Raw genomic sequence first — 26,075 nt, 5'->3', positions numbered from 1 at the left:
CTATGCTATGACAGCCCACCATCAGAGCATTTTGGTCCCTTTAAGACTTTGCACTTGATGGCTAGAGATTTCTGGTGGTCACATCACAAGATAGAAGTAGAGCAATATGTTGTTTCATACCCTGTTTGCTGCTGATCAAAAAAAGTTCCAGGAAAGCCAATTCTCTCATGCTACTGTATGCAAATTACCACCACAACAATTGGACTAAATTTCTGGCTTCAGAGTAATGTGCCTAAAACAATGCACTACACATCTCTACACAAAAAACACAATTCTTATTAATTATGGTTTCCACCTTTGATTTTTTTCTTATGGTTTCCACTATGTAATCAATTACATATGCAGACAATGCTTGCAGAAACTGAAGGCAATCCACCAAGTTCTTCATCTATGGGAAGCAAAAAAATCATATAGACACTGATCAATATCAATAACCTGTAGCTACCTCATTAGTTGGAGACTTGGTTTGGATTTCTACCAAGCACCTATCTAAAAACTAGGCCATCTAGTTCTTTCCTTATTAAAGATATGAGTAACCCATTAACCCATCATATTAAACTGCCTGCATCAAATAAAGTACACAACTTCCATAGATCATTGTTGGCACTTGATGCTCCAATGTTTCATTATTCAAATCCTCTGCCTCCACCACTTATCAGAGTAAATAATGACCCCAAATATGAGGTGGCACATATTTTGGACTTCCATAGGTATCAACACTGATTACATTGCTTGATGGACTAGAGCGGATTTTTTCAAGGGCCAAATCAGCATTATAGTTCTCCTCTGCAGGGCAGCGGGGGGGGGATGTTCCAGCACCCTACCAGCCAAAATGGGGCACGGGGAGTCCATCTGCGGCCCCCCTGCTCCTCATTTTCACCCTCCCGGCATCCTGCAGCACTCTGCTGGCTGTTTCGGGCCCATTTTTGGGGTGTTTTCAGCCAATAGAGTGCTGCAGGAAGCGATGGAGTGTGAAAATGAGGCACACAGCCTGTTTTAGCCGCCAGAGACCACCTCTGATACTTCCAGGCTGGATTTAAGCACGCTGTGGGCCGCATCCAGCTCATGGGCCTTTACTTTGACACCCCTGGACTAGAGAAATGGCCCAGAGGAATGGTGGTGAGGATGCATTCCAGGTTCATGCTCCATCTCTGATATGTTATTTCCATAAACAATACTTCCAGAAGCATAAGCTTCCATCTAAGTTGGACAGAGTTCTGGGGAAGAAGATAGTGCCATGATCCAGGACTCGGATTCTTAAGAAGCTGCTCTAAACAAACATGTGGAATATCAGCTTCAATAGACTCTTAAGTCAGGAATCACGTGAGGCTGATTGAACAGAGGCATCATGAGAATGGCTGGAACTGTTGGCTTCAGCTTCCAAGCTCTCAGATTCAGAGAGTAGAGCAGAGAACAGAGCAAAGGTGCTCAATGAGGCTTCTCGTCAAACAGGGGAGTAACACTTTGATTAAAGATAACTGTCTGCAACCTAATTTAAAAGGCAGCTTTATCTGTGTTACTTTATTAAAAACAACTGTCTGATTTCCTCCTTTGGTGTATCATTCTTGTGAATCTTGTTCATGAAACTCTGATCTTGGACTGGCTGACAAACCTAACTTGGCTCCGTGAACTTTGGATTGGATTTTGATTACTCTTCTGCATGCTCCTGTTAAAAGCAAAATTGCTCAGACAAGGTTTCTTTTCCAGATACTGTTTTGATTTACATTCCTTTCCTTGACTGCCTTGAGTAAATTGCTGTTTTGCACTGTGTGGGAGCTTTAAACTGTAGTTGTGTGTGAGAATGACCTTGGGATATAGGAAGAGGTACTGCCTAGGGAATGATCAGATAAGAGATGACATAACTCAATTGCATAATATGCACAGAGGGAGAGACCCAAAAGGGAACCTGCCTAACTTCTCAGACTGTAAAAGAAACAGCAGTAGATTTTCATTATAAGACTGGCAAGATTCTGTTAATGTAGCCTAAGGTAGAATTAGCTCATTTGGTTGTATTTCCAGCCTGGCCTACCTGGAAAGGGTGGCCTAAACCAAAGAGGACAATTTCATCCTTGAGAGGTTGCTGAACAGAATTATTCTAGTGAAACAGAATTAGTGCTGGAGATTCATCTCTTCTATTATAATTTTGCTAAACACTTTTGAGAAAAGTATGTCTGCATGGACTTGGACATGCAATTATAACACTTATGGAAGATAAAGTGCTGCCAATTCGGTGTTTTGGGAATAGTTCCAGTTAGTGTGAACTGAAATCCCTCACAATTTATAGCTTGATTCTGTTGTGACTAATAAATATTAATTAGATGCATAATAGAATAGAATAGAATAGAATAGAATAGAATAGAATTTTATTGGCCAAGTGTGATTGGACACACAAGGAATTTGTCTTGGTGCATATGCTCTCAGTGTACATAAAAGAAAAGATACGTTCATCAAGGTACAACATTTACAACACAATTGATGATCAATATATCAATATAAATCATAAGGATTGCCAGCAACAAGTTATAGTCATACAGTCATAAGTGGAAAGAGATTGGTGATGGGAACTATGAAACGATTAATAGTAGTGCAGATTCAGTAAATAGTCTGACAGTGTTGAGGGAATTATTTGTTTAGCAGAGTGATGGCCTTCGGGAAAAAACTGTTCTTGTGTCTAGTTGTTCTGGTGTGCAGTGCTCTATAGCGTCGTTTTGAGGGTAGGAGTTGAAATTTTATTGGTAATAAAATAAAATTACCAATAAAATTGTGAGATCGTTTTCAAGAAGACAGAAGGATAGCTTATTATGAACTAGTTCCAGATATATATGAACTTGAGGTATTTTGAGAAAGGTAGTTGGTTAGCTGTTGTTTTTGGAAGAAACAGATTATCTAGAACCATTTCAGCATCCTTTAAATTAAGAGGTTGGAAGCAGCATCATGTTGATTATCCGTATAACTGATCTGCTGAAAGAGAGAAATGTGAAAATGTAGCCAGGTACTTCTGGATATCTCAATCAGTAATATATTGTTGGACTCATAGTTGGGTCATAGTTGGAATCAAAATATTGAGAATTTGGGAATTTTGCTCAGTTCCATTACTAAGGTATATGGAGTGTCCAAGGGATCCATTTTGTATCATGTGTTTAATATCAGTACAAAATTGTTTAGTAAAATAATCAGGAAGTCAGTTGCATCAGAGCTAAGTTCTGTTTGGACATTGTAATGGCATGATTAGGGCTAATAAATTGAGGGTGAATCTTGTTAAGAGGCTGCTGGTTTTTAAATAATTATTGCATTTAATATTATTTATTTAAATATTTAATCTCACCTTTATTTATAAATAGTTCAGTATTAAATAAAACTAAAAAAAACAAAACCATTCCCCCATATTTACATCAGTCAAAACTAATATGACAATGTCATGTTATAGTTGCTGCTTATTGACCACTTGTTCATGATTGTCTGAAGTTACAGTAGTGCTGAATATTTAATTCTCCATACCCTGGGCTCAGCTGCTTTGGACATAATTTGGAATTTAAATTAGTTTATAATATCACAAATAAGATATATAGCTTATTTATTTATTTAATTTTTTTATTTAAACATTTATATAGCCACCCATCTTTCAGCAAACTTTGGATGGCCTCCAATCAAAAATTAAGACATATAAAATCATATTAAAGCTGTAAAACTCAACTGTTTAGAACATCAAATATTTAAAGCATGAAAAAGAACAAAAACCTGGTGCCAAATCAGTTTGATTATCTGATTATCTTCTTCCAATGTTTGATTAAAAAGTAGGTATTTACAGCCTTATGGAAGGCTAAATGGATGGAGGCCTAATGAATGTCAGGCAGATATTCTGCAAATAACCTGGCCCTGTACCGTATAGGGCATTAAAGGTGATGAACAGCACCTTGAATTCCACCAGGAAAGAAACTGGAAGCCAGTGAAGCTCACTGCACTAGGAAAGAAACTGGAAGCCAGTGAAGTTTTAAATGGACAAACCTAGGGCCCCTCTCTACTGTGCTTGCTGCTGCATTCTGGACCATTTGGTGCTTCTGGGTGGTGTTCAAGGACAAAACCTTATAGAGTGGATTGAAGTAATCTAGATATTCTCTTTTGTTTACACTCTTTTCATTTTATCCTTTTTATGTCGTAAACTGCCTAGAGTAGCCCCATGGCAAGATAGGTGGCAAATAAATTGAACAAAAACAAACAAACATGAAATTATGGAAACAATTTAACCAGACTGCTCAGGCTTGCCAATATATATCCAGTGATTTCAAGATATCCATGGTGATAGAAGGTTTGATTGTTTGATACATGAAGAATTGCATCTTACCCTGCTCTTCATACCTAATGTATAAACTGAATTTGGTTTAAAAGTTTAACAGCCCAAATGGATTAGAGTCTGTCTATAGTAGTTCACTATTTCCATAAATAGTACATCAACCCAATGAAAAGTCATAGCACGGAGCAAAGACTTGTAATCTTGAGAGAATCTTACAAATTTGGATTGTATGTTTATACTTGGAAGTATCTCCAACTGAATTTATTCAATATTTCTGAGTAGACATCTATAGAATTAATACTACTGAAGATACGAAGGTTTTTAATGAGTGGCAGAGAGTTGCCAGCAGTTCACCTTCTGAATTTTATTAGAATCGCTGCTACATTTTCCATAAATGGGTCTTTTACTGTAATTGCATTTAGAAAATTGGTAATTATAATTGCCATTATTTGCAGATTTATGTGGCCATATTAAACCACTGGAATATGGATAACACTGCTGCATTTCTCAGTGCGGTACTTTTTGTGATAAACAATGCCTTCTGTCCTATGCAATTATGTGGTTGTATTTTCAAATATCTTTGTTCCATGATTTTGTGACCAATAGTATGAAAAGAAAAAAGGAGCAGCATATGTATCCTGACAGTGTGTGTATGATTACATTTGTTTTTATGTTTTCATTACCACAATTAAGTAGTTGGGCTTTTTATGTGGCATTTGTTTGTTTGTTTGACAAGATGCTTTCTACACACCTTTTGCTGCTGAACTGAGTTGGCTTTTTTCTTTCTGTTAAGTTCAGCAAACTGTTGCTTGCTCTTGCTATCCCCAGTGGTCTGGTAGTGAAGTCCCTTGGTGATGATGCTCTTGAATCAGAAAGCATACAGCCTATTTCATTAAACTTTCCTAATAGGTGATTCCAGGCCCTGTCCTACACATTTCTTCGAGGCAGGTGAGCAGGTGGGCTTCAGAACTGCATGAACAAATCAGTGAATTTTGATTGTTTTGCATAGTGTGATTCATAAATCATCTCTTACTAAAGGAACAGACACCACATTGAAATACATTACTTTCTCCCCCCCCCTATTTCCAGAGAAAACAGACTGTTTCTTAATAGTAGAAGAAACATGGTCCCATGTAATTTTGGGGGGCAACGAATTCCATAAAACACCAATGTCATGGTGCTGAAGCTTTTAAAATTATAGTACAAAATTATGGGCTATACTAGGTTTTCCGTTCCTAATTTAGGCATAGTCATCAAGTCTTTGCCACTATTTGTCAGGTTGGTTCTTTCTGCAATTACATCTTTTTAGGTGAAGACTAACATTAACAATTTCACATCACAGCTGTGCTCAAGCCTGAGGCCTATTTAAAAGAAGCATTGAAAACCTAAATACCTATATTGTGAAGTTACATACAATACTAAAATTTGGTCTTAGTTCTCCATATGTCATTTTAGCAAAGCTGAATCCATGAATGTTAAAATGATGCCATGCATGAGTCAATTTCATTTTCAAAAACAAAGAAATCTACAGTATTCTTTAGAAAGTGTATATATGCCTTTTTATAGTAAAACATTTTCTGGCAAAGAGTAGGCTTCTATGCAGTAGTACTCTTTTTTATCCCTTACGTTCATAATAGAACATAATTATGTTGTAATTACATTTTAGTCTTAATTTTATGTTTATTTCTGTAATGCACGGAATATTGCATGTGCTTCCAAAATAACATATTACTCAAGGATAACAATTATAGAATTAATACTACTAAAGATACGAAGGTTTTTAATGAGTGGCAGAGAGTTGCCAGCAGTTCACCTTCTGAATTTTATTAGAATCGCTGCTACATTTTCCATAAATGGGTCTTTTACTGTAATTGCATTTAGAAAATTGGTAATTATAATTGCCATTATTTGCAGATTTATGTGGCCATATTAAACCACTGGAATATGGATAACACTGCTGCATTTCTCAGTGCGGTACTTTTTGTGATAAACAATGCCTTCTGTCCTATGCAATTATGTGGTTGTATTTTCAAATATCTTTGTTCCATGATTTTGTGACCAATAGTATGAAAAGAAAAAAGGAGCAGCATATGTATCCTGACAGTGTGTGTATGATTACATTTGTTTTTATGTTTTCATTACCACAATTAAGTAGTTGGGCTTTTTATGTGGCATTTGTTTGTTTGTTTGACAAGATGCTTTCTACACACCTTTTGCTGCTGAACTGAGTTGGCTTTTTTCTTTCTGTTAAGTTCAGCAAACTGTTGCTTGCTCTTGCTATCCCCAGTGGTCTGGTAGTGAAGTCCCTTGGTGATGATGCTCTTGAATCAGAAAGCATACAGCCTATTTCATTAAACTTTCCTAATAGGTGATTCCAGGCCCTGTCCTACACATTTCTTCGAGGCAGGTGAGCAGGTGGGCTTCAGAACTGCATGAACAAATCAGTGAATTTTGATTGTTTTGCATAGTGTGATTCATAAATCATCTCTTACTGAAACCCATTAACAGTAATAAAGGAACAGACACCACATTGAAATACCTTACTTTCTCCCCCCCCCCCAATTTCCAGAGAAAACAGACTGTTTCTTAATAGTAGAAGAAACATGGTCCCATGTAATTTTGGGGGGCAACGAATTCCATAAAACACCAATGTCATGGTGCTGAAGCTTTTAAAATTATAGTACAAAATTATGGGCTATACTAGGTTTTCCGTTCCTAATTTAGGCATAGTCATCAAGTCTTTGCCACTATTTGTCAGGTTGGTTCTTTCTGCAATTACATCTTTTTAGGTGAAGACTAACATTAACAATTTTACATCACAGCTGTGCTCAAGCCTGAGGCCTATTTAAAAGAAGCATTGAAAACTTAAATACCTATATTGTGAAGTTACATACAATACTAAAATTTGGTCTTAGTTCTCCATATGTCATTTTAGCAAAGCTGAATCCATGAATGTTAAAATGATGCCATGCATGAGTCAATTTCATTTTCAAAAACAAAGAAATCTACAGTATTCTTTAGAAAGTGTATATATGCCTTTTTATAGTAAAACATTTTCTGGCAAAGAGTAGGCTTCTATGCAGTAGTACTCTTTTTTATCCCTTACGTTCATAATAGAACATAATTATGTTGTAATTACATTTTAGTCTTAATTTTATGTTTATTTCTGTAATGCACGGAATATTGCATGTGCTTCCAAAATAACATATTACTCAAGGATAACAATTACACAATTATTTATGCAAGCTTTATAAGTGTGCCATATTGCCAAATACAGAAAGCAAGCTCTGATCCACTACCATAGTTCTTAAGGATTTTTTTAAACTGGCAAAAACTGGAACTTTGAAACTGTCTTATCACTCACAAATCAGAAGCAGATCTTTTGGCAAAAGTAAAGTATTCAAAGTGTTTCCACTTTAAATAGGGCAGCCTTTGGAAAGGTTTTCAGAATTTTGTATAGTGATAAGTACAGATTTCCTAATTCCAATAACAATTTTTTTTCTTTTAAATGTGTGCTATTAGAAGCATGACTAGATTAACATCTAAAACCCTTCTTAGAACTCAGAATAATAAAGTGAGTTGAGGTCTTAAACTAAATTCTTTTGGATTTCTTTTGAATTAATATTAGAAGATTCCTTGCATATCATAAATGTCTACTTTCATTTGGAAGGATATGTAGAGTATTGCATCTGATTGTACAATTTGTAGCAAATTTTGCAGCACACTTTTAAATTGTTGAAGGATGTCCTGTTTCTTCTATTTTTAATATGTTATTTGGTAATTCTGACTAACCAGATTGATGGGAAGTATGTTTTAATTAGATAAGAAGCAGAAGAAGTAAACCACCAAGGCTAACAAATCAAATGATAATGTGTGGGTATTTTTTAAAAAAATAATTGAAGTATGTATGTAAATGTATAGGTTACAAATAAATACAAGATTGTATATAGATTGTATAATCAGGCTAAAGTTTCTGGAAGATTGCTTGATGTTTATAAATTTCAGCAGTCTGTACAAAATATATAATGCAATAAACTAGGCAGGTTTTTTTTCCTGCTCTAAGATCTGAAAATCAAAAATACATTCTGTGATTAAACGGTCTTAAAATATGAAAGGCATAATGAAAAGCTTCCTTATGTTACATTATTTGATTCAAATGCATTTTAATTACTTAGAAACTTGGACCCTCAGAAATCAGTTTAACATTTTAGGTTTCTTCTGCTGTTTCTTCATTTCCTTTGGGTTTCTTCGTGCTATATTTCTGCTACAAACCAAACACTGATTTTATCTTTGTAATTTTCCATTTTAATTTTTTTTTCAGAACAAGCAGAAAGGATTGGCTTCAAAAGATGCAGTAAACTCAGTCACAGAAGACCTCGTAAAAGGGCAAGATTCTGGAGTGACAGATACAGGACAGTCCATTCAATCTGAAGAAAAATCAAATAGGACAAAGCAAGCAGAGAGAGAAAATGACCTTCAGCAGGCAGATAATTTGTCTGCAAATCAAATTGAATTAAACATCCCTTTATCTCCAGAGGCTTTAGCTGTTCGCCCACATGGGGATTATAATTTGGTGAATTCTCTGCTCAAGCTTACCAAAAGCCCAGTGAGTGTCTATTTATTATAGCAGATTTAATTTTGGATTAAAGAGAAACATCATTTCTCTGTCTGGTGATTGTTTGGCTGCTGAGTAATCATGATGGCTACAGATCCATTTTAACCAAAATTCACAGGAATCCTCACAAATTTGCTCTAATTTGTGATTTTCAAACTCTGGATCAGGATTTCTAGTAAATTGTAAGATACTGAGGGTGGGGCATCAAGATGTCACACTGGGCAGGCAAGGTGCGAACAAATCTAGGCATTACCCCATGCACCTTATTTGAGGGGAGGAGGGCTGTTGTGCAACTAAGTCTGAGAATTCCTGTATATGGAAGAAATATAATGATTAAAAGTGGTTTATTCCTTATACAACATTAACATCAATACCAGCAAGACCATTAGTTTTCTTTGCAGAAGAGTCAGTACATTAATTCACTATTTTCCAGAGGGTATACTACAGAGTTAGAGAATCACTATTGTAAGTTCTTTAAGACTTGTTCTGAATGGTGTCCTATTAGTACCCATTCTACTAAATAATCCTTTAGATTAACAAGGTCTTTTAGAACTTGTTTAAACTATCCCATTTTGTTAGCCATGTTGCCTGATAGACATTCCCATCCTAGAAGTGTGGTGAAACCCGTTCACTTTTTTTAAGGTTAGTAAAGCTGCATTTGAGAACGGAAACTTCTAAGTTACTCTGTATAAACAGGGTCAATCCTGATTGTGATGATCTGTATGTATAATAAATAAATAAGCAAAATTAATCCTACATATACATTCATATCATATTATGTAATCAATTCAATACCCGTCGCTACATTGTGTTTTAGCCTTGCTGTCATTTTTTTTTTAAGACTAGGTCATGGAAAGCATATAATTAGATGTGCTTCAACTTAGTAAAATCTGTTGATCTTCCTTCACAGGATGGCCGAATAGCAGTGAAAGCTTGTGAAGGCCTAATGCTTCTAGTGAGTTTGCCTGAACCAGCAGCTGCCAAGTGCTTAACACAGAGTACATGTTTATGTGAATTGCTGACCGATAGGCTGGCCTCTCTTTACAAAGCCCTCCCTCAATCAATGGATCCTTTAGATATTGAAACAGTCGAAGGCATTAACTGGGGGTAAGTATTCTGTCCTTACATGTTTGTATTACTTTTTGGACATAAGCTGTAGATTGACTTATATTTATAACTTACCTTATACTTGAGATCAGTTAAAATTTAAATGTCTCTCAGTTGGAAAAAGTATCAGTATCAATACAATAATAAAACATACCATAAATGTTTAGAACTCTTGCTTATCATTATGCTATAATGGTAGCAAATATCAAATATGTTTCATTTGCCTTCATTTCCTGCACTCTAGTTTGGACTCGTATAACTACAAAGAAGATGCATCTGCTTTCCCAGGCAAAAGAGCTCTGATTTCATTCCTATCTTGGTTTGATTACTGCGATCAACTCATTAAGGAAGCTCACAAGGTTTGTGATACTTGGATCAGAAATTGCCAAAACAAGTTCACAAAGCTATGGTTTGTAAATCATGAAGATGACATCTTGATATCCTCTATATTTTAGACAACTGCTGTTGCCATGGCAATCTCAGTGCGGGAACGTTTTTTTATTGGCGTGATGGAACCTCAGCTAATGCAAACGTGAGTATCATCCATTGAAAAATGAAGTGGGCTTCCCCCATCCTTTTTATTTTTAATGAAGGAACCCGTGTTATTCAATTTGTTTTTAAAAATTCTTGTTATGATCAGTTCAGAGATTGGAATTCTTACTTCAACTGCCCTGTTGCACCGTATCGTTCGTCAAGTTTCATCAGATGCCTTAGTTCACGAAATGGTTTACTTCATCCTTGGAGAGCAGCGGGAGCCGGAAAAACTAATGGATGTCAACAGGCATCCATTGCGACATCGCTTAATTGAGCACTGTGATCACATTTCAGATGAGGTAAGAAGTTCAGATATAGCAAGTGCATAATGCTGTTGTGAAACAAATGGTGTTCAAGATGTGTATTAATAAGTTAAGTTTTAAATGCTGAACAGCATTACAAAATAGTTCATCTTTAGTTACCAGATAACCATAAGTAAATATATATTTAAAAAGATTGGATGCAACTGAAGATTATACTACTACACTTCTAATAGTCTCTTTTCTAAATAGGCAGACCACTCTGAAGATAAATAATTCAGAGTTACCCATAAAGTACTGAAAAACAAATACTTAAAAGTCTGTATGCAATTCCTAGCATATGTGCTTCCTTTCCTATCGGATAAATATAGGATACTAGCATTTTGGGATGTGATGCAGAGATGGATAAAAGGAAGTGGAAAATCATGAGGTAGAAAGGCCTGTCAGCACTTTCAAAGGCTGCGCAAGTCACTGATAACCTAGTGCTCTGCTGGTCTAGCAATTAGAGGACTAATACCTCAAGATTTGCCTCAGGCTAGGAAGCCTGTAACATTCGCTTAAGTGCTACTTTGAACTTGCGGTGTGTCTTATTTCCATTCTCTAAGCAGAATACTATAGAATAGAATATGCATGAGAAAGTTGTGGTCCTTCAGTTGTTGCTGAATTGCAATTTCAGTAACAGCCATACAAACCATACTAATTCGGTACTGGAGAGGGATGACAATTTTCCATCCCTAACTTAGAATAGTTCATTCAGATAGATTTCCAAAATAATTTTACAGCAGCTTTTCCTAAATTTACATCTATAACGAGCCCCGAATTAGGAGATAGTAACAATTATGTTTGTCTTAATCAAAACTTACCTTCCAAGTATTGGAAATTAAATATGTATCTCTATACATTAATTTGTAGAGCTGTTCTATCAGTGACAAACATAATGATATTTAGAACACATATGAAAAAGACAATTAATTAACCCTTTCCAGTATCTTTTAATGTCTTTTTTCCTTTACTTCTACAGATCAGCATAATGACCCTCAGAGTGTTTGAACATCTTTTGCAAAAGCCTGATGAACACATTCTTTATAACCTGGTTCTTAGAAATTTAGAAGAGAGGAACTATACAGAATATAAACCACCCTGCCAAGAAGATAAAGACGTGGTAGAAAATGGGCAGATACCAGGAGCAGTGTATGTTTTATTTTGTTCTGAATTTCCTCTAAAGTAGCTATAATGTTTCATTAGTTTTTTTAAAAAAAAATCTAAAATCATTTTACTTTCAGATAGGTTTATTTTAATAAATAATTGAGAATATAGATTTAATGTTTGTATTATTTTAATAGATCACAAGTAGTTAAAGAGTAGAAATAAAAATCATGAAAGTACTGCTGTTTCATGCAATAGATATGAATGAAGACTGTACATCTACCCATTTAACAGCAACCGTATCTGCAACAGGGTACTCCAAAGACTGCCATTCATGCTCTTGCCATCTCTGATTAGATTACTGTAATTTACTTTTAAAGACTATTTTAAAACTACAGCTGGTCTAGAATGCTGTGGCCTGCATGCTTACTAACCAGTCTTGGCACTGCCAAGTTACACCATTGCTGCAGGAGTTACCCAGGTTGCCAGTGTATTTCATTTTTTAAAATTATTTTTATTGAGTAGTTTTGTTACAAAATAATACATTAAACATAAAGAAAATTGATAAGGAATTAAGGAATAAAAAGAGATACAGAAAAAAAGAAAAATGAAAGTAAAAATAGGAGTGTTTTCTAATCTTTTTTTTTTACATAAGTTACAAATGCATTTATATTTTATGCTTTTTAAGGATCCCTTGGAGAAATTACCTTTTCTTTACCTTTTCCAAACATCAAACCCATAAATCACAAGTTCATTTTTTTCTACTTTGTCTATTTTTAGGGAGGAAAAATCCATAAAGAGTTTTCAATCACTAACAAATGTAGTTATCGTCAATTTTGCCATCTCTGCAAATTTTGTCATCTTCACCAATCATTTCTCCATTGTGGGTATTTTAGAGAATTTCTATTTTTGAACATAATTTTCTTAAGTTAGCATTTAGAAAAGAAATCTTCCGTAAGGTTTTTCTAATTGTCTGTCCATTAGTCCCTGCAAAAAAAATTCTGGTTTCAGTGGAATGTTAATGTTTAAAATGCTTTTTAAACTATATGTATTTGACTATATGTATTGTGTTGTAAATGTTGTACCTTGATGAACGTATCTTTTCTTTTATGTACACTAAGAGCATATGCACCAAGACAAATTCCTTGTGTGTCCAATCACACTTGGCCAATAAAAATTCTATTCTATTCTATTGAACCCAAAATCTAGCTTTTTTACAAGTCTACTAAGTTTGATAAAATGACCCTTCATTTTTCCACATCTTCATCATAGAGTTGAACTACCGTATTTTTTGTACTATAAAATGCACCTCGTATTTTTTGGACTATAAGACATTCTGGACTATAGACGCACCTAGCTTTTGGGGTGGAAAACAAGACCTCCCGCATCAGGAGGTGCGGGATGACCCTTTACAGGGACGTGCCGAGGAGTTTAGTGGTTATCTATACGACAAAATCGCTCAGCTCCGGGATGGTCTGGACCGAAATTGGGATGATCCAAGCGAGGGAGAGGAGGCACGTCTTGTTGAGTCCGTTTGGGATGATTTTGACCCTGTGGCTCCCGAGGACGTGGACAGGTTGTTGGGGAGGCTCTGCACCACTACATGTTTACTGGATCCGTGTCCTTCCTGGCTGGTGCTGGCCACTCAGGAGGTGACACGAGGCTGGCTCCAGAGGATTATAAATGCTTCTTTGTTGGAAGGGGTTTTCCCTGCCGCCTTGAAAGAGGTGGTGGTGAGACCCCTCCTTAAGAAGCCCTCTTTGGACCCGGCTATTTTGGGAAATTATCGGCCAGTCTCCAACCTTCGCTTTGTTGCGAAGGTTGTAGAGAGTGCTGTGGCGTGCCAGCTACCCCAATACCTGGAAGAATCCGTCTATCTAGACCCGTTCCAGTCCGGCTTCCGACCCAGTTACAGCACGGAGACAGCTTTGGTCGCATTGGTGGATGATCTCTGGAGGGCCAGGGACAGGGGTTATTCCTCTGCCTGGTCCTATTAGACCTCTCAGCGGCTTTTGATACCATCGACCATGGTATCTTGCTGCGCCGGTTGGGGGGATTGGGAGTGGGAGGCACCGTTTATCGGTGGTTCTCCTCCTATCTCTCCGACCGGTCGCAGACGGTGTTGACAGGGGGGCAGAGGTCGACCGCGAGGGCCCTCACTTGTGGGGTGCTGCAGGGGTCGATTATCTCGCCCCTTCTGTTCAACATCTACATGAAGCCGTTGGGTGAGATCATCAGTGGCTTTGGGGTGAAGTATCATCAGTACGCTGATGACACTCAGCTGTACTTCTCCACCCCAGGTCACCCCAATGAAGTTGTCGAAGTGCTGTCCCGGTGTTTGGAAGCCGTACGGGTCTGGATGGGGAGAAACAGGCTCAAGCTCAATCCCTCCAAGACGGAGTGGCTGCGGATGCCGGCATCTCGATTCAGTCAGCTGCAGCTGCAGCTGACTGTTGGAGGCGAGTTATTGGCCCCAAAGGATAGGGTGCGCAACTTAGGTGTCCTCCTGGATGGCGGCTGTCGTTTGAAGACCATTTGACGGCCGTCTCAGGGGCCTTCCACCAGGTCCGCCTGGTTCGGCAGTTGCGCCTTCCTTGATCGGGATGCCTTGTGCACGGTCACTCACGCACTCGTTACCTCTTGCTTGGATTATTGTAATGCTCTCTACATGGGGCTCCCTTGAGGTGCACTCAAGGCTTCAGCTAGTCCAGAATGCAGCTGCGGGTGATAGAGGGAGTGTCGCGTGCCTCCCATGTAACACCCTCCTCGCAGACTGCACTGGCTACCTGTGGCTTTCGGGTGCACTTTAAGGTTTTGGTTATGACCTTTAAAGCGCTCCATGGCTTAGGGCCTGGGTACTTACGGGACCGCCTACTGTTACCATATGCCTCCCACCGACCCGTCGCTCTCACAGAGGGACTTCTCAGGGTGCCGTCCGCCAAGCAATGTCGGCTGGCGGCCCCAGGAAGGTCCTTCTCTGTGGGGCTCCCACTCTGGAACGAACTTCCCCGGGTTTACGCCAAATACCTGACCTTGGACCTTTCGCATGAACTGAAGACGCATCTTTTATTCGCTGGGCTGGCTTAAATTTTATGGATTTTATAGTTTTTATTATTAATTTTAAACGGGGTTTTAATTTCTATATATTTTAAATTTTTTAGGCAAATTATAATAAGTTTTTTAATCTCGCATTTTATAAAATATTGTCTTATCTGTTTTTTATTTGCCTGTACACCGCCCTGAGTCCTTCGGGAGAAGGGCGGTATAAAAATCAAATAAATGAAATGAAATGAAATGAAGAAAACAAAATCTGCCTCTGCTTCCCAGCAATTTTCCTACTTGTGGGGCACGCGGAGGCCGAAAATGGGGCCTGCAGAGGAGGCGATGGGTGGCAGCGATCCCCACAGACTGGAACAGCTGATAGGCGGTATTCCAGGAGGCAGATCCAACCGCCAATCAGCTGCTCGTGCTAAATCAGGCTGTTCTGAAGCTGACCAGGCTGTTTGCTGTTTGCTGCAAGGAGGCAAATTGCTGGGAGGCCGAAGGGTGGGGCCTGGCTGGTGGGCGGGCCTTCAGCAACATTCGCTCTATAAGACGCACAGACATTTTCGCCCACTTTTTTGGGGGGGGGAGTGCGTCTTACATACCGAAAAATATGGTACCTTTACATATTCTAGATAGTTTTTTGGTGTCATGTACCAACAGTATATCATTTTATAAAAATTACCTTGTAAATTGTAATATAATTTTATTTTCAGTCCTTTCAGCCCACATATTTCCCATTGGTCTCTGTATGTTATAACCAAAATTCTTAACCCATTTTATTGTACTCCCTTTAACTTCTTTTTTTGTTTCAAATTTCAGTAAAAGTTTACACATTTTAGATGTTCACCCTATGCATATAATTCAGTTTCAAATTTCATCTTATGTTGTTCCGTTCCTAATGTCCTCTTGTCTACTTTCTCTTAATAGTACATATAAAAATAATTGAAAATTAAATCTCTCTGCAGTCAGTGGTTCTCTTTTCATCTTTATTTTTCTTGTTCTGACAACTCTAGATAGGTTCATTGTTTCTCTTTCACTGTTTTTTCTTTCCTATAAAATCCTTATTCTAAGACTCACAAAGAAATTTTCAGGCACAGCCTTGGTTTGTATCTATTCCATATTAAGAATATGGCACTTACAATAATAATGGTTTTTAAAGTCTTCATTAACCTTAACTTTGAAATACCATTATAAACCATACCATCCAAATCTCAGGTCATGCTCTTCTGTTTCTAAAGTTCTTTTAGTTTGCACACCAAACAGCACCAAACAGTTTACAAACCAAACAGCAGGCAAGTACAATTTCAAAGCAGGAAAGCCCAATCCTCCTCATTCTTTTTCATCTTGAAAATTTATACATTTAACTCTTGCTTTTTCCCTTGCCATATAAATATCTAGATATACAGTATCTTTCTGCAATTGCTTCAGTGGTGTATTGGTTGTCAAAGTAGATATTGTTTGAAGCAGAAACATCATTCTAGGTAATTAATTCTGAAGTGGTTCACGCTTCAAATATTCTGATGTTGGAATGGCCTATTTCGTGATTGTTTCGTGACAGAATGTTTTCATGTCTACTCAAGCTATTTTTGGAACATATTTAAAAAGCTGCTCATGAGTTGAAGGCTGTAGGTGAAAGGGAAAGGAAGCAGAAATTGTACAGAATGGATGTAATTTTTTTCCAGATTGAAAGACATAAAGTTGTCTTTCAAATAGAAAGCATTAACTTTTATTCTTTCTTATTTTTCTACAGAGACCTGGAAGAAGATCCTTTGTTTACAGATCTTTCTCCTGATACTATATTGTCAAATCAAGAGTGGCTTAGTGCTTCACCACCTACAACCCCCGATCATCCAAAAACTGATGGGAAGACTGAAGTTCATAAAATTGTAAATAGGTGTGTTAAACTTCCTAATATTTGTTCTTAGGTTAGTAATACTGTAACAATTGCCTTAGGTTTCTGCAATAAAAATGATTGGTATAGTATATATTTTATTAATCGTTTGTTATATTCCTATATGACCTTCCAGGAGTAAATGTGACATGCACAGCATTTTCTTGTCCATTTTTTTCTCACAAGAATGAGTTTTTCATAGCTTGGGCTAGACTTGAATCTGAGTCTACCTATTCCTACAAATGAGCTAACTTCTATATCACATTATTCTGTTAAATCAAAAGTTTACTATATGGTGGAACTAAAGGTTTAAAGGAGAGAAGATTAATTGATTACTTTTTCTAATTGAAGCCATCATGTAACAGTATGGGTTAGAGTTAGAGGTATTGTAGTGTGTGTGTGTGTGTTCACTGAACCTGAGAGACAATCAAAAGATAGTGTTTGCAAGGTAGAGAAGGGTAAGTACAAGCTAGTAGATAGCTCTGAATATAATGAATCAATCAGAAAGGATTGACTGACTTCCATTCCTGAGCTGGTTTCCTGAAATCTTTAATATTTAAAGCCTGTTTCAATATATTCAAAATCACACAATTAGTTATAATATATGGGCTTTGATTATGCTACAATATTTATTCTTCAACCACTGCATTTAAGAAAAATAACAAAAATATTACAAATAGCTTCTTAGAGTACAGAATTACTATAGAAATCTAATGAGGAAATCCTGACAGATACGCCATTAGATGGTAATGCTTATTCCTTCAATTCATTAGAAAAAACAGCTAATTTTTGGCATAATTTGTTGTAATTCCAACGGACAGTAGGATCTCAGTCTTGATGGGATGTGCACTTGCAGCAGCACCAGACAGGGGGGATTTTGCCAACTCTTTCCGAGACAGAAACTGCCCAGTCCTGGCCCAGGGAGGGAGGGAGGATGGTTGAGCGTAACAAACCCCAGAATCTATCAGGATATATCTGATACCTTAGAAAGTTACAATTTTAGTTTGGCAAGATTCTATTAGTCTAAGCAAATACATCATTGGATCTCACTGTCTTGTCTCGGGCTTGGTTCTAAAACAGCCAGAATGTTTGGTTGAGACAATTTTTGTTTCTACTAAACCCAAACATCTATTTTCCTAAAGTAATTATTTTATTCATTCAGTTATAGATTTCATTATCATTTGTAAATATTACACAATGATATTATCCATAATTTTAGAAAGAAGTCCTTAATAAGATATTAATGCAGGTTTTGTAAGTGCTGTAATTATATAATTAGCTTGTTATTTTCAAGTGAAAAATAGATAAACATAAAGGAAAAATGCAAAAATATACTAAATTGATCTTTTAACATTCTGTACAGCGAAGGAAAGGGACAGACTTTTCAACATTTGTGCATATGTGTACCTAAAATAGCATGTATGCATATGTGAATGAAATGTATGAAATACTCCTTTGATCATGGCATGATACCAGTTTTTTCTATTTTTTAAATTTATGTTTGGTTTTGCTTTCTAAAGGGCATTTAAATTGATGGACAGAAAACAAATAAATATTGTGCCAACTGAAATAAGAACAACATTGTTTTCCAGAAGTTCAAAATTTTTGTAATCAGATTGAATGAAAGGCTTCAACAGATTTCTTTGTATTCTGTTCCACAATAATTCATGTAACTAACATAAGTTAAATAGTATTTGAGTTGCTCATTGTTGTAAAGGCATAGGAAGAATTTGGTTTATGTATCTTTGTTTTATATATCTTTGCAGTTTTCTCTGTCTTGTACCAGATGAAGCCAAATCTTCCTACCACGTGGAAGGAACAGGTTATGATACCTACCTCAGAGATGCCCATCGACAAGTAAGTAAAGACAGAAAATGCTATTTTATATATAATATGATGGTTTCAGACAAGGGGGAAACAGAAGCCAACTTTACTTGGTTACATAATTATGTGACAGTTTACTTTATTATTTTTTTAAAACCAGCAACCACATAATAGTATATTTCATTCTTTATTTTATCTATCAAGGAGTATGAATTGAAGCAGTATTTGAGTAGTAAATGGACATGGTGTACATTAAATTTTATAGCATTTTAACGTACACCATTTTTATTTGCTATTCAATTCATACTGCTTGATAGATAAAGTAATGATTGAAATACACTGTTATGTGTTTTGCAATTTTCAAATCGCCTTGAATTAGTACCTTAATTTTTCTCCATAAATGATATTTGCGGTATAGTATTTTTAGTTATGTACTCTTTAAATATATAATTGTAGTCTGACAAAAAAGAAAATAGCATTTATCAATTAAGTTCACAGTGTTGTTTACAATATTCTATGAAGGATACTGTAATGCAGATAGATCGACAGACTTGCTTATTGCTATTTTAGAATTTTTTAAAAAGGATCTTTAAAAAGTACTTGATTATTCAAGTGTTTCTTGTAGTTACTATTTTTTTCTTTAATTTATTAATTAGTAATCACATGTTTCCTTCTTCAGTTTCGGGATTATTGTTCCATATGCTTACGATGGGAATGGCCAGGATCTCCTAAATCTCTGGAAAAGTGCAATTTAGAAGCTGCATTCTTTGAAGGACATTTCTTGAAAGTACTCTTTGATAGAATGGGCAAAATTCTGGATCAGGTAGATCTGCATTTTGTGCTGCTTCCTCTTGTGATATAGCTGTTTTTTAGGCACAACATATCTAATGGTGGAAAAATTGGTAGAATTCAGAGAGTAATTTTGTTTATCTGAGAACTGTTGAATGTTCATAAACTCAGATTTAAAGAGTTGGTCATTCCCTCAAATAAAAGAACTAAGAATCATAGAATCTGAACAGATTAAAAGGAGAGGACAGTATAAATTATCAGTATTTTACATTATACTAAAATAAGGGAAGCTAGCTGCATTTTTAAGCCTAAAACGCTAATCTAAATTAGAAAGAAATATTCTTGCATCCCCATTTGAGATTAAAATGAAAAACTTGATTTTATTATTTTAACAGTATGTCTGTGAACATTTATTTACAATTGAATGCAATTCTATTGACATAAAACAATTTTGTAGTCTTTACTAATGTTATAAAGCAGAATTCCCCAACTTTATGAAAGGATGGTTCCACGCAGGTGGCCAGCAAGCACACCTGTCCCTCACTTAAATGTAATAAATTCACACTCGCCTACTGTTCGCGCAAGTGAAGATGCACATGCACGCTTGCTGGCCGATTTTGCAGCCTGGCTGAAAACCCCTCACTGCCCACAGGGTTGGGGACCCCTGTTATAAAACATGCCATAGTAGTTTCCTGCAGATGCAGATTCTGCTTTGCGGATCCATAAATACCATTTCAGTCTTTGACACAATCTTGTATATAGCTGTTGATTTATTAGCATTGGCCTCTTGAACTGAATAATTGATGTTTTTCCTGATTCTCTTTTACTCAGAAACTGAAATTCTATATCTACAACTTCCAAATTACATGATCTTGGCTGTCTAAAATTTACACACTTTATTTCTTAAGTGTAAGATAGTTCCTGACTACAGATTTAACTCATATGTTCTGTGCATGTTCTCTTGTTCTCAAAGCCAACATCCTCTGGAGGCTTATCCCAATATGTTGATATCAATAGTTTTTTGCTAATCACAAACAGTTTTCAGTTTTTTTATGTAACTGAAATGTCTAAGAAGGCCCTAAGCAATCTGTGTGTAGCCACAGTCTGAAAATTTCTTGCTTTCAGTATTTGCAAGATTGAATTTCTCTTACTGTTCTATAACAACTGATTATAGGAACAAAGGATAAAGTGGACATTTTGCTGATACAAAAAAACCCATTATAATAAGAATAGAATAGAATAGAATAGAATAGAATAGAATAGAATAGAATAGAATAGAATAGAATAGAATAGAATAGAATAGAATAGAATAGAATAGAATAGAATAGAATAGTTGGAAGGGACCTTGGAGGTCTTCTAATCCAACCCTCTGCTTAGGCAAGAAACCCTACACCACTTCAATTATCAATTACTGTCTCTAACACAAATCTTTCTTACAGGGTTGCTAATATAATAACAGTGGAATATGAATGTTCTCTTGACCCATGGACAGGAGATGGCATGCTAACAAACAAATGGTAGTACATTAGGAAAATTATTTTCTTCCGTCAGCCCAATTTCTGAGAGCTTCATCTAATGATAATTTTCCTCGCTTTTGCTAAAATGTATTCAAGGACCAGAAATAGAGACAGAAAGAAAATACAGATTCTTTATGCTGCACTCGGCCTGCTAGTAGCATTACAACAGCAGCCATAACAATCACTCAATCGCCACAGATGATCATCAGTACAGATGACCGTCGACTGGTGTATTGAATAGGACACATAGAAACCTTCTGTCCTGCATAGTCTAAACAGTAATAATAGATCCATTGTACACCTTCTGTCCCTTTTATGCTTACAGTTTGATAGCTTTAAACCAATTATTGCCCTAAAGAAATAAAACTGAAATCTCAGCCATTGGCTTTCTTTGAGTAATATAATGGCTTTTTTTTATCAAGACAATTAAAGCCATGTGCTCGCATGGTTGATAAAAATTACTCATTGTAAATCTTGCATATGGATAAAAGCAGAGCTAGTAATTTTTTTGCTGAAATTCAGGTACCTGCAACAATGAATGTGTATATTGAGGAAATATCTTTTCTTTTTACCACAGCCATATGATGTCAATCTACAAGTTACATCTGTATTGTCCAAGCTTTCTTTGTTTCCACATCCACATATTCATGAATACCTTTTGGATCCCTATGTAAATCTGGCTTCTGGCTGCCGTTCTCTTTTTTCAGTAATTGTTAGGGTAAGTATGCCATCTGATCAGTCTCAAGTTGTGTTTATGTGAATGGTGTTGCTGCTGAGCAATTGGAAATGGAAAGCAGCTGTTACTCTTGTTTATGTTTATCATTTTGTCAATGCAATTTATCAGATGGACCAAAGTGGGAATTTGATAGGGTTCTTGGGATCCATCTGAATTGCATGAAGCCCATATATGACCATATGTACAGTACTTTAGAAAGTTGAATTTTGATACCTTATCAGCAGATTCAGATCCATATAATTACACTGATTCTTTGCTTCATTTTGTTCAATATTTTGTGGATGATATACAGGTTGTTGGGGATCTCATGGTACGGATTCAGCGTATACCTGATTTCACACCTAAACTTCTATTGGTCAGGAAACGTCTTCTTGGGTTAGAACCTGAAGGACCTATGTAAGTATATTAACTACCAGTCAAAACAGATTGTTTCCTACTGATGTTGTACAGCTTTTAAAATCTATTCCTTGTCTTCACTTTACAGTGTTGATCACATGACATTACTTGAAGGTGTGATAGTATTAGAAGAGTTTTGTAAAGAACTGGCTGCAATTGCGTTTGTGAAATACCACTCTTCATCAGCACCATGAGCAGCAATCAAAAACTTCACAATTATGTAGTGTTTCGGTGAGAAATGGTTACTAAATTTTCCCAGGCAAGAAAGCAAAAAAGCAAAACATTGGCATACATTTGGAAAGTTTACATGGGACCCATTCAAATTGTAGAAGTGTTTTTATTCATTGGCAGTGGCAACTTGGAAATGCAAAGCAGACATCAAGTCATCAATTCAATCGAAGGGACACTAGCTAAAAAAGTTCAGCTTCAGAAGTTATATAGATTGGGACTTTAACTAAAATATTTTCTTTTAATAATTTTCTGGGAAGTAGGAATTTTTAAATATATAAATATATACACATAGTAGGCTTCATAGGCTTTAAATAATAGTTTTTGTGTCATAGCTAAGGTGTGTTTTATCTCTTTATATAAAAAACAGTAAGTGATTAAAGTGTTTTAAAATATTTCAGGCAATTGGAGAAAAAAAACCAAGAAGTTTCAGAATTTATAAACATGAGATTTTTTTTTCACTCTGTTATCTTTCACTTTCTTTCAATACTTTCTCCCTATTGATGCCAAGTTTAGCACAGGTTTTATTTGAATACCTATTCATTATCTCTTGTTATGCTACATATAATTTTTATATGATTGTTTCACTGAGACCTATTTTGTACCTATTTATTGTTGAAAATTCACAGGTTTTGTGCTGTTAAATTACTTTACTATCCAGCTAATTTGAAAGGCTTATCATCTACCACAAGGGATAATTGATAAGTTATTTTACTCAGAATCCTTGCAGGCTGTTACAAATGAATTGACTTCTAGATGTGATGTTAATGTTTGCAGAAATTCATTACAAGTCAGAGAGAGTAAAGAGCTCTTTATTTTGGCACACCAAATAATCTAGATGGGAAACCAAGTTGTTATTATTGTTATTTATCTCTTCTGATCTTCCATGGAAGATTGAAAAATAAGAATAAGTACATTGTATACCTTTTATAATATTTTTATTGGTTTTTATCTCCATGTAAAATCCCAAGTTGGGATTGATAGGCTCATTACATGGGGAAAATGCTTTCTTTATATCACTTTTCCTTTATTTGTTGTACCATGAGTACAACTAAGTCAAATTTATTCCAAAATATTTCTTTCTTTTTTTTTTTTTAAGTCTTCAGTATTTAATGGAATTTTAAAGTTCTTCCTTCATAATAATTTCCGTACATGTTTGCTAATTATATTGTTTGGATTGATGTAAATTTGGGATAGCGGGGCAGGGAATAGCACTAAAACCAATACCTACCAGGGTATAATGTTGCAGAAATTTGCCAGGGACAAACACTGATTGCTAGAGAACAGTGGAACTTTATACTTAAATATAGACATTTACAGTGTGATAATTAAAATTATGTTAAAACTTGTCTAATAGGGCTTCCTCTTCACATTAAGAGAGGTATGTTTTTCTTCGTGAATTTGGCTGCTCAATTTGGCTAATAAAAGATAGACTCAGGAAATAATTTTAAAACTTATACAGGTATAAGTAATTTAGTCAGATTATTATAAATCTTTTAAATATAGTGGAACTTGTGTAAATGCATGCAAATTAGCCATGTTTTTAAATTTTGGGTAATGTTCTTCAGTCTTAGGGACATACTACCATTTGAATGCTTTAGCCATTTTGTGCATTGTTGGCATTGTACTTTTAGCTGAAAAGTATAGTCCATGTTGTCCAGATAAATCATTCTGGAGTACACAGAAATCAAAGTGCCCCAGAGTAAGAAGAAAGAATGTCTTGTTTCCTATTAGAAAGGTTATAGAAAATATCTAATATTAAAATTCATGTCTTCTAAAGCATTACAATTAATGCCTGAATTGTGTTGCCATACACTTTAAGGAAATCCACTAAGTATAAATATGTTCATTTTGCCAGTAAATTCCTGAAATATTAAAGAACCAAAACTTTCATATATTCTCTTACTGTTAACGTTTTCTTTGCCACAATATGCATTTCAAAGCTAGAGAAAGCTTTTCTCATTCTCTTTTTATTGAGTTGTTTTTATGTATCCATAAATTTTAGAAGAAACATTTTATTTTTATAAAAACAGATTGAATTTTCTTTCCAAAATGGAGCTCTTTTAATCTTTTAAATGTTTTTATTTCCATGCACTTTTTTAAAAAAAAAAGGCTAGTTATTTTCTTCCTTGAATTTTTTGAATTACGTTTATCATGACAACCCTCAGCCTGAAGAGAGAGTGTTTGTTGCGTGTGTTCATGCATTTGTATATGGCTATTTATTATTCACACAGATAAACATACAATACGTTCTACAGTTTTACCACTAGGGTTGAAGAGGTTAGAGATATCTATTTGGTACTTACTACCATTACAGATAAAACATTGTTTATATACGTGAATGGATGAAGAAAGCTGGAATTGTATGATTCAAAATTTAATTTTTATCCTAGATGCACAGTTATGTAAATAAAGGAAACTTTCATCTATTTGTTATTAATTGTATCTATGTTAGTTTAGTTTCTGATGTTGGATATGTAATAACATGAGAGAATGAGTAGGATAGTTCTTTCTTTTTAAGCTATTATAAGTGTATTAGCTTACTAAATAATATCTTTTCTTTGTAGCATTCTCATACTATGTTCATTGGTGCAATTTCAGAGTTGTGATGCAAGATACAACTTCAGGCTGGTTGTACATTACCTGTTTACATATGTATATTTGTACATTAACGGACCCTAAACCCTAGTATTTGCTTACAGTATTACCAAGACAAAGATTTCAATATTGTACAATCATTATGGTATTTCTTTTAAAATGAATGACAGCTTTCTAGGAGTTGCTGAATCTCTTCAGTCATAAACTAAAATCCTCATTTAACTTATTTGACACAAACAATGCAAACACTATATTTTCATTGGTCTCTCAGTGTGAAAAAAGATTGGATTACTATCATTTAACAGCATAGCTATGATTAATAAACCATATGCCATGTTGCCTACTGCTATGAAAACTTCCCTTTATCCATCCATGAGTTGAGTTCATCAAGTGTAAAATGTTCATCCAGCCCTACTGGACTTTGCCTAGTCTGATGATATTGTTTGCCAAAATTTAGTAGATTCTTGAGGAGCTGTTGGAATTACCACGTTATAGATCAATTATAACTTATGTCAGACGATTTAGTTAAAAGATTTTTATGTTGAAAATGTGCATGAAGGATTCAAAAGGGATACTCATAAAAATAAAGTAATTTAAACAAGTGACTGCTTATTTTTGAAGAAATCTGAATGTTTGCATGGAGAAGGGACCGCCAGAAGTAAAAAGATGTTTTCATACCTTTGGTTTGTCTATCCAGCCTCTCACTTCAGAAACTTTCAGGGTCCTTGAACAGACTTGAACATTGGGCGCTATCTAACAAAATGAAATTCAACAGTGAATTTAGGCCAAAAAAACAAAATGCACCAGTACCGTATATGTGCTACCTTGCTCAATAGTAGTACCTTTGAGAGGGATCTTTGAGTCCTAGTGGATAACCATTTAGATATGAGCCAGCAGTGTGCAGCAGCTGTTAAAAAAGCCAACACAGTTCTGGGCTGCATAAACAGAGGGATAGAATCAAGATCACGTGAAGTGTTAGTACCACTTTATAATGCCTTGGTAAGGCCACACTTGGAATATTGCATCCAGTTTTGGTCGCCACGATGTAAAAAAGATGTTGAGACTCTAGAAAGAGTGCAGAGAAGAGCAACAAAGATG

General features: G+C 35.7%; 1 protein-coding gene across 4 annotated transcripts in view; it reads left to right on the top strand.

The window, feature by feature from the left end:
• Nucleotides 1–25,579, top strand: part of FHIP2A (FHF complex subunit HOOK interacting protein 2A) — a 38,879-nt gene extending 13,300 nt beyond the window's left edge. For 3 of the 4 annotated variants that reach the window (XM_058188287.1, XM_058188288.1, XM_058188291.1), the window contains 13 exons: nt 5,201–5,239; nt 8,613–8,897; nt 9,817–10,013; nt 10,258–10,372; nt 10,469–10,545; nt 10,654–10,846; nt 11,829–11,998; nt 16,749–16,892; nt 18,656–18,746; nt 19,393–19,536; nt 21,597–21,737; nt 22,048–22,151; nt 22,240–25,579. In XM_058188287.1, the coding sequence (XP_058044270.1) occupies nt 5,201–5,239; nt 8,613–8,897; nt 9,817–10,013; nt 10,258–10,372; nt 10,469–10,545; nt 10,654–10,846; nt 11,829–11,998; nt 16,749–16,892; nt 18,656–18,746; nt 19,393–19,536; nt 21,597–21,737; nt 22,048–22,151; nt 22,240–22,345 (1,806 nt within the window). In that variant the 3' untranslated portion in view covers nt 22,346–25,579. The remainder of the gene's footprint in view (nt 1–5,200; nt 5,240–8,612; nt 8,898–9,816; nt 10,014–10,257; nt 10,373–10,468; nt 10,546–10,653; nt 10,847–11,828; nt 11,999–16,748; nt 16,893–18,655; nt 18,747–19,392; nt 19,537–21,596; nt 21,738–22,047; nt 22,152–22,239) is intronic. The other variant, XM_058188290.1, reaches the window with a different exon arrangement.
• Nucleotides 25,580–26,075: the final 496 nt, after the last annotated feature.

The sequence above is a fragment of the Ahaetulla prasina genome, chromosome 6 (genome assembly GCF_028640845.1).
Source record: "Ahaetulla prasina isolate Xishuangbanna chromosome 6, ASM2864084v1, whole genome shotgun sequence".
NCBI lineage: Eukaryota > Metazoa > Chordata > Lepidosauria > Squamata > Colubridae > Ahaetulla > Ahaetulla prasina.
Note: the sequence above shows the minus strand (reverse complement) of the source record. Positions and strands in the feature narration are given on the sequence as shown.